Genomic DNA, 9,301 nt, shown 5'->3' on the forward strand with positions numbered 1-9,301 from the left:
CATTTTGATTTATTAAATGTGTGTGTGTGTGTGTGTGTGTGTGTGTGTGTGTGTGTGTATGTATGTATATGTGTGTGTGTGTTTTGGTGGCCCTGCCTGACCTGGATCTCACTATTTAGAACAGGGTGGTCTGTAACTCCCAGAGATATATTTGCCTCTACTTCCTGAATGTTGGGATTAAATGTATGTACCACCATTCCTGGTTTATTGAAGATAATCTAATACAGATTTTCAGGATGAGGTTTAGGATCAAGAGAGGCAACCAGCAAGAAAGATACATACTCACGAGCATTGGTGTTGGCTACTTTTTTTTTTTGGTCTTTTTGAGACGGGGTTTCCCTGTAGCCCCAGCTGGCCTGGAACTTGCTATGTAGACCAGAGTGGCCTTGAACTCACAGAGATCCACCTGCTTCTGCCTCTGCCTCCTAAGTGCTGGGATTAAAGGCTTTAGAATGGGGATTTTTTTTGGGTCTTTTTGAGACAGGGTTTCCCTGTAGCTCCAGCTGCCTGGAACTCACTGTGTACATCAGGCTGGCCTTGATCTCACAGAGACCCACCTGCCTCTGCATCCCGGTCTTGGCTTCTTAAAGCATTATGGCAAGCATTTATTTCTATTGGAGTTTAAAAACCCCAGTTTTTGCTTGAGCTCCTTTATTATTGTGTTGTTTTCTTGTGATTTTGTCCAATTGAAAAGTATGAAACTTGTTTGCAACTCAGAATTTAAGTAGTTTTCATAGAAATTTGCTTTTTATGAGGATTTAATAGATAATTCCTATAAATCTAATTTTTGATTGCATTGTAACTGTTAAATCATTGAATAATTTTATTCTTTAGTGAAAGTTTTATTTAAAGATTTTCACCCATGAACTAAATTTGAGCCTCTCTTCCTCACTGGGAATAGGATACAGGATACCCTCCAACTCCATATCTTCCTTCCTTGCCCTTCCACGTACTGGGACTACGGGTATCTGTCACCACTCAGACTGACGCTTTTTATTAAAAATCTCATGGAATTTCTGCAAATTCGCATGATAACTACTGTTCAGTAGCTTACTGTAGTATTATTAGGTATTAGGAAATGTCCTGTCCCTTGAAGGGATAGACTGTCAATTCTCCAAATACTTCAGTTTTTTAAAAATGATTTTTCCATTTCAATATTAAGGAACTTCTTATTTAAAAATATTTCTATTTTATGTGAATGAGTGTATTGCCTGCATGTGTGTAAGTGCACATGTATTATGCAGTGCCTGTGGAGGTCAGGAGAGGGCATCAGACCCCCTGGACTGCAGTTAGGAATGGTTATTAGCCACCATGTGGGTGCTGGGAAACCAAACTTGGGTCCTCTGCAAGAGCGACCTCTTTTAACTGCTGAACCATTTCTCCAGCTCCAAAATTTCATTTTTATAAGTATGAAAATTACATAACACCTTTATTAAGGTTTTTATTAGAAGTATACTTCCTCCCTGAATATGTTTGTCTTGCATCCGACTTCCTTGTTTCAAAATAAGTTTTCTTTTATATAGGGTCTTATGTAGTTGAGGCTTGACTTGAATTCATCATTAAAGGTCTCTGCCACTATGAGGAAAACATTTTTTTTTCTAGTGTCTCACTGTGTAGCTCTGGCTGGCCTGGAAGGAACTCAGATCTATCCATCTGCTTCTACCTCAGAAATACTGGGATTAAAAATGTGGGCTACTACGCTGAACCAAAAATAATTTTTAAACCACTTAGTCTTAATGTGTGTTTATTAATATCTCGTTCTGTTTTGGTTTCATTCTTCTGGTTATATTTGTTTTGGGTAGTGAATTAGTTTAAATATTTAAAATATTCAAAAATTAGCCAGGTATGGTGGCGCACACCTGTAGTCCCAGCACTTGGGAGGCAGAGGCAGGCGGATCTCTTGAGTTCTAGGCCAGCTTGGTCTACATAGTGAGTTCCAGGACAGCTGGGGCTACAGGGAGACCCTGCTTCAAAAAGACAAAAATAAATAAATAAATAAAATATTCAAGAATTGACCTGGGTGTGGTGGCACATTCCTTTAACTCCAGCACTCTGGAGTCAGAGGGAGGTAGATCTCTGTGAGATTGAGGCCAGCCTGGTCTACAAAATGAGTTCCAGGTCAGCTGGGGCTACAGGGAGACTCTGTCTCAAAAAGAACCCCCCCCCCAAAAAAATTCAAGAATTCTAAACAGTTGTGAATTTGCCTCTAGACTTCAGTCATAAAAATGTCAATGTCATTATCTGATCACATCTGTCTCCCCCAGCCCCAGGGGTAACTACAGGGAGGGCTGTGGTGGTGCATACCTTCCTTTACTTTCAGTTCTCTGAAAGTAAAGGGAATTCCAGCCCAGCCAGGGCTACATAGTGTGAGACCCTGTCTGATAAAACAGAATGAAATGAAACCAAACCAAAAAACCCAGGAGTAACTATAACTGTGTTTTTCTTGAGTGTGATTTTTGTAGGTTTTAAATGAGTATATGTAAGTGTACTTGTGTTGTGCAATAAATACCTATGGAGGTCAGGAGAGGGCGTCAGATCCCCTGGAGCTGGAATTAGCCACCATGGCTCTTAGTCACTACGTGGGTAATCGAACCCGGGTCCTGCAGAAGCAGCCAGTACTCTTTAACTGCTGAGCCATCTCTCAGTTCCAGCAGGTTTTCTTTTCTTTTTTTTTTTTTTTAAACTATAGAAGCACAAGCTAACCCATGAATTTTACAAGTGTACCCCTTCAACAGAATAAGCCACCCTTAGCAAGTTGTAGATTAAGATTTATATACATAAGTATGTCCTGTTAAGAATGTGGCTGTTTGCTACCTTGAAGTGATAATTGTGCAATGTTACATTTCTGATGGTCGCCCCTATACAACAGAGATACACAGCTGTTCAAGAAGGCACATAAGAAGAAAATTAATAATTTTGTTGGTTACAGTGAGCAATTGGAAAAACCTCAGTTTTTTGCTTAGTCATAGAGATACATGGAAGTTGGTGAAGGATTTGTAGCTTACTGGTTAAGAGAACAATTTAAAATAACTGAAAGATGACTTATTTATTTGGCAGTTCATAGGGAATGGTATACATGTCTTGAAAGTTGTGTTACATCTACAATGAGTCCTGCTTCTCAACACAAGACTGAAATTATTTCTAGTTAACTGGACTGTTAGTTTTCTGCAGTTGACTAAAGCTGTTTCTTTATGGCTTTCTAGGTCTTTAAACTATTTGGCTTTGAGTCATGTTGAGGTATTTTCTCATTGACTGTATGAATTGTACTGTGTCCTCTGACAGCTTTAGTTGGTGATAATTGTCACAATATGATTCTATCCATAAACTCTTTGCCTGCAGTTAAGCGTTATAGCAGCTGAAACACCAAGTCATTTCATTAGGCAGGGAGATTGTCTTTTGTAGCCAAGGCAGTAAATCTGTTTTCTGTATATTAGGCCCAAGGAATACTGAGAAGACTGCTTTAGGTTTTAAGTCTATTTTGGAGGTTGATAAGTGGTCAAAATTATTTTTTAGGTTGGGACAAGTGGGAGACAAAGTAATTTAGATGTGAAATCAATAGCTGGGGCTCTTTTCTTTTTTTTTTTTTTTTTTTAATGAGATGGTCTCACTACATAGCTTTGGCTGACCTGGAACTAGCTTGGCCTCAAACAAAGATCTGTTGCCTCTGCCTCATGAGTGCTTGGGAGGAAAGGTATATGCTACCACACCTGACCTTAAATCTTTTGTATTAATTTTTCCTTAACAGATGTTGGGGTTGAAGCCTCAGACTAAATGCATGATAGGCAAAACTGTATCACCAAGCTGGACTCCCAACCCAGCTGCTGGTGCTTTGGATTCAGTTTTCTAGGATAGGAGTCAGAACAAAAAGTGAGAGACTGCAGAGGTTGAGAATCAAAGCTGACTCCAAGATGAGGCTTCTCAGTGCTAGTAATTGCAGTGACAGGCCAGCATTTAGAGGTGTCCAATAGATACCAAGCTTAGAACATGATAGTGCAAAGCATGCTTTCCTATAGAAAGTGATACCTAAGTTACTTAGCTTGCTGCATAAGCACTGTGTGTGGGGGTTGGACAAGTGAGTGATAAACTAGGGTTTATGCTGTGCTTCCTCAGGTGTTCTGTATGACTGGAGCAGATAGGGATACAGACCAGATAAGAGATGAGCATGGGGGAATTGGCAGAGGCCAGGTTTCCTAGGGTATGCTGAGATGGACACAAAGACCAGGCCAGGGGTCCGACTGTAAGGGGCAACATTAACTCTCCCTAATCTTTCAGGCCTCTGTAAGCTCTCACTGGCCTTTGCTCTACAAATTTAGCTTCCAGAACCTTCCACTCCTATTGCAATGTGCATATCCCTTTTGATTTCCTTAAGTAAATTCTGCAGCTGGTTCTGTATCTTATGTGAAGATTATGGAGGCAAAACTAATAAATTCCTACTTAGTGCCATGAGTTTTGTTGTACTAACTTACTTATCTGGAGAGAACTTTGTTAGGGAATCCGAGATTAGGTGTTAGTCTTAGATTTATTTCTTCTTTCTAGGTAAGGCTTTGGCATCTGTGTAGGGGTAGTGCTGCTTTTATAGCTGCTATTTGATTCTCTCATGACTCTACAGGCAGGTGGCACAGGTTGAAAGATGGCACAGCTAAAAAGTAAGAGATGGGGATAAGACATGGAAGGCTGGGTATGGTGGCGCATGCCATTATCAGATTGTGGGATTCATTTTTCATTTGAGGCAGGACCTCTGAGATGGGGTTAATGTACATAAATATTTTTGTGAAGCTACACATATCTAATTTTTACTTTTCTTTCTTTTTTTGGTCTTTTTGAGACAGGGTATCCCTGTAGCCCCAGCTGGCCTGGAACTGGCTGTGTAGACCAGGCTGACCTCAAACTCACAGAAATCTGCCTGCCTCTGCCTCTTGAGTACTGGGATTAAAGGCAGCCAGCTCGAATTTTCACTTTTCAGTGAGAATGAACCACTGATTGGATAATTGCAACCAGATTTCAAAAAACTCTTTTGGTGTTTTTTCTTTTTCTTTTTTTCCATCACTTTGTTTTTGCTTTTGAGGAGACATTGATACTTAAACAGGTAAGATTTAGTGGACCGAAATCATGGTTTCAGATCTTCCTGTTTCAGCTCTGTCTGAGACTTACTTATATTTCTGAGCTATAGTTTGACCTCATTTAAATAAAGGAAACTACATCTATCTCTGAGTGTTATATGTACATATATATATATATTATGTGTATTATAAATTACCTGGTGTATGGCTGGTCTCAAACATGAAAGAAATGGTGCTGTTGAATGATAGTAAAGCAGTATTTGCAATACAGAAAACAATGAATTTGAAGATTGGGATGTTACATTACTGTTGCTATCTAATATTTTACTACAAGGATTTAAAAAATTGATTTATGTGGTGGTTTATAAATGTTTCTAAGTCTCTCTGCCTGTGTCTCTCTTAAATTAAGTCATTCAGCCTCTGAAGAAGCTTCGGGTTCAGACTCCGGCAGTCAGTCGGAAAGTGAACAGGGTAGTGATCCTGGAAGTGGACATGGCAGCGAGTCAAATAGCAGTTCTGAATCCTCTGAGAGTCAGTCAGAATCTGAGAGTGAATCTGCAGGTTCCAAATCCCAGCCAGTCCTTCCAGAAGCCAAAGAGAAGCCTGCATCCAAGAAGGAACGGATAGCTGACGTGAAGAAGGTATCTGCTCTATGCTATATATCATAATGTGCTGCCAGCTAGGACTCAGGCATATGGCAGGCCTCACTCAGCAATCCTCAGCCTAATGTCTGAGTCTGATTTTCCTTGTACCCATAGACCAGCTGTTGTTTTTGGAAGGCTAACATATTGTTGAATGACATATAAGCCACAATTAAGCTATCTTGCTTATACTGGGGAGTGACTTAAATAATGACAATTTGTGTATTATGTTTGAAGTTTTGTTTTTTGTGTTTGTTTTTGGGGCAGGGGCTCCCTATAGCCCCAGCTGACCTGGAACTTGCTCTGTTGACCAGGCTGGCTTTGAACTCACAGAGATCCACTTGCCTCTGCCTTCCCAGTGCTGGGATTAAAGGTGTGTGCTACCATGCCTGATATGGTGAAAATTTTAAAAAAAATTTATTTTATGTGTATAGGTGTAATGTCTGCTTGTAAATAGGTGCACCCATGTCGTGCAGTGCCCAAGGGGGTCAGGAGAGGGCATCGGATCCCCTAGAACTGGAGTTAAGGGGGATTGTTAGCTGCCATGTGGGTGCTGGGAATCAAACCCAGGTCCTCTGCAAGAGCAGTCAGTGCTCTTAACCGCTGAGCCATCTCTCCAGCTCCCATGTTTAAAATTTTAATGAAATCTGAGTTGATACTTTGGAGATTCACAACTGTTATCTCTATAAACTTAAATATTTCCCTTTTAAGAAAATAATGGGGTACTAAGAAGTGAGAGCATTATTATTTTAAGACAAGCTTTCATTATGTATATATCCCTAGCTAACCCCAAACTTACTATGGTAGACCAGGCTGTGCTCAAGCTTCTGCCTTTGCTTCCTAAATGCTGGAATTAAAGGTTTGTGTCACCGTACCTGGCTTGAGAAGGCATTATTGAAAATTGTATTTGCTTGTTCAATCTCCACCACCAAAATACACAACACACACAAGATTTCAAGATAAAATTACATGTTTAGGTAGAAATACTAAAAAGCTTTTATGGTTAAGGTGATCAGTTCTAAAATGTTTATATGTGTAGTTATATGTGACTGTACCTAATAGTGATTTCTCTAAATGAGAAATTCCAAAGGAGACTCATTTTCTGTATATATCCTCTTTACATGATACCTCCCCTTAATAGGTAGAAAGTTTTATTACTCATGTAGGCTATTTAGTAGTAAGTGGATCCACATGGCAGCTTTTTTTGATGCGCTGATAAGGTAGCCTCTGAAAGGACAAGTAGGAACACAAGATGATTTGGGTGTGTAAGCATTACAGAATGTACTGTAGCAGAGTTGCAGTATTGAAGCCAGAATGCTTGGGTTGTATCTCAAAGTGATAAAACTGATTGATGTAGTCACATTAAAATGGCGTAGCCAGCTCAGTTAATAAAGGCTCCATAAAATTTTGTGCTGAATGATATAATTTCATAGCTCTAGCAGAGTTCTGAAAAGGAACAGGTGTGGTTGTGGGCAGACAGGCTAGGGTACAGCTTGCTCTCCCTCTCCCTCCCTTTTGTATGGATTCCTCCAGTGTTTTCTGCATTTGCTTGCTCCTCCACCTGTACTTCCTCTCACTTGTTTACTCCTAACTCCTGGGTGGGCTTTCTGTTCTGTTGAGATAATTCTAAGGCCACTAGGGAATCTGAGCACACTGAATGACATTACATTGGATCACTGGATTCTAGTTCTAATACGCCTATCCCTGGGCCATTTTAACTTGTTTTCTTTTGAACTTATTCCTTGTTTCTCACCTTGCTTTGGCTTTTCTTCTGCAACCCCCCACTCCATCATCATTGACCAATTTTGGCTTTTTTTTTTGAGGCAGAGACTCACTATATAGCTCAAGATAGCCTGGAATTTGCTGTGTAGACAAGGTTAACCTCAAATTCATAGAGATCTGCCTGTTGGGATTAGAGGCATGTGCCATCATTTTTTTAAAGGTGATTTCACTGTGTAGTCCAGGTTGGGCCTGCCTTGAATTTATTATGTAGCCCAGGTTGGCCTCAGACTTGCAGCAACCCTCCTCCTTCAGCCTCCTGAGTTCAGGGATTACTGGTATGTACTGCTGTGCCCAGCCTTACACTTTTTTTTCTTATACAAGGCCTGGATATATAGCCCTGACTGACCTGGAATCCGTTATATAGACTAGACTACCCTGAAGCTTACCAGTGTTTTCCTGTTTCAGCTTCTCAGTTGCTGTGTTTTCAGGTGTATTTTACCACACCTGGCTCTTATTCTTAAGTGCAAACATAAGTCTCAGACAGTGACTTTTTCTTGTGTGTGTATATTTTGTGCCTTACATTTTCTGATGGTTTCATGACATTGACTGTTGCTTGTGCTTTAATAAAACTCATATTTCTAACCTTGGTTTTCCAACATCTGATCTGTTGTACATGCTTAACTGCGATTAAACATCTTCACACCTGTGTTATACAATCCATTCAAATTCCTTTTGATTACATGCGATTTCATTAAATAAAACCCCACCACCACAAAAAAAAAAAAAAAAGCTGGAGGACATATTTAAGAAGCATAGTTACCCTGGGGAAGGGAATGAAGGAAAAATGCTTTAGCTAGTCCCTCCTTTAATGTTAACTTTACCAAATTGCTGATGAAGATTGTTAGTAAAAAGCAAGTCTTAAAGGCAAGAGAGCTAGAGAATAGAAGTCAGTGTGCTAGATAGCATGGCAGTGGTTCTCACTGTGAGAACTTGCAGCTAAATGCTCTGAGTTTGTCTTATTTTATTTTTGAGACAAGGTCTTCCTGACTGGACTGGAAATTAGTATGTACACAGGTAGCCTTAAACTCAGATAGATCTGTCTGCCTTTCCTTCTAGAGTGCTGGGATTAAAGGCCTATGCCACTAAACCTGTCCCAAATGCTCAGATTTTTATTTGATTCGATTTAGTGAGGCTCCTCTGCTTTTCTTTTTAGTTTTAAGTTGAAACTACAAGTTTCAGGGAACTACAAATTCATCAGTAATTTGTGTTTTGTGGAAGTAGTTAGTGTCATGTTTTAGTTTAGCAATGGGAAGCAATGTTCACTATAGTTTTCATAGGCGAGAAGGGCATTGTTAAACTTTGTGTTCTCGGATGATAATGCCTCTTCATTATGAAAAATAGTGCTTTGCTTTCTCATAAACAAAGCTATTGGAGGTGGAGAGATGACTCAGTGGTTAAGAACTCTGACTGCTCTTTCAGAGGACCTGAGTGTCTTTTTAAGCATCCACATGGTGGCTTATACCTGTCCTTAACAGTTCTAGGGGATCCCACTCCTCCCCTCTGTGGGCATTGCAATACATGCAGGAAAAACACTCATATACATGAGAAAATTTTAAAAATCTTAAACCTAGCAACACAACCTTTTTGATATTTACATAGTTGATTTTAAAAAAGTGTTCCAGTATTGAGACCAGCATGGGAGTTAAGAAAATGATTCGTAGCCAGGTATGGTGGCACACACCTTTAGTTCCAGCAGAGACAGGTGGATGTCTGTGAGTTCAAGGTCAGCCTGGTCTACATAGCAAATTCCAGGCCAGCTGGGGCTACAGGGAGACCCTGTCTCAAACACACACACACACACACACACACACACACACA

The 9,301-nt window shown here is 40.0% G+C and overlaps 1 protein-coding gene across 5 annotated transcripts in view; it reads left to right on the top strand.

Annotated features, from left to right (window-relative positions):
* Chd2 (chromodomain helicase DNA binding protein 2) overlaps window positions 1–9,301 on the top strand; it is a 137,140-nt gene that overhangs the window by 17,599 nt on the left and 110,240 nt on the right. For all 5 annotated transcript variants that reach the window (XM_008852336.3, XM_008852337.3, XM_017802979.2 and 2 more), the window contains one exon: window positions 5,470–5,701. In XM_008852336.3, the coding sequence (XP_008850558.1) occupies window positions 5,470–5,701 (232 nt within the window). The remainder of the gene's footprint in view (window positions 1–5,469; window positions 5,702–9,301) is intronic.

The sequence above is a fragment of the Nannospalax galili genome, unplaced genomic scaffold (assembly GCF_000622305.1).
Source record: "Nannospalax galili isolate Female #2095 unplaced genomic scaffold, S.galili_v1.0 scaffold63, whole genome shotgun sequence".
Classification (NCBI taxonomy): domain Eukaryota; kingdom Metazoa; phylum Chordata; class Mammalia; order Rodentia; family Spalacidae; genus Nannospalax; species Nannospalax galili.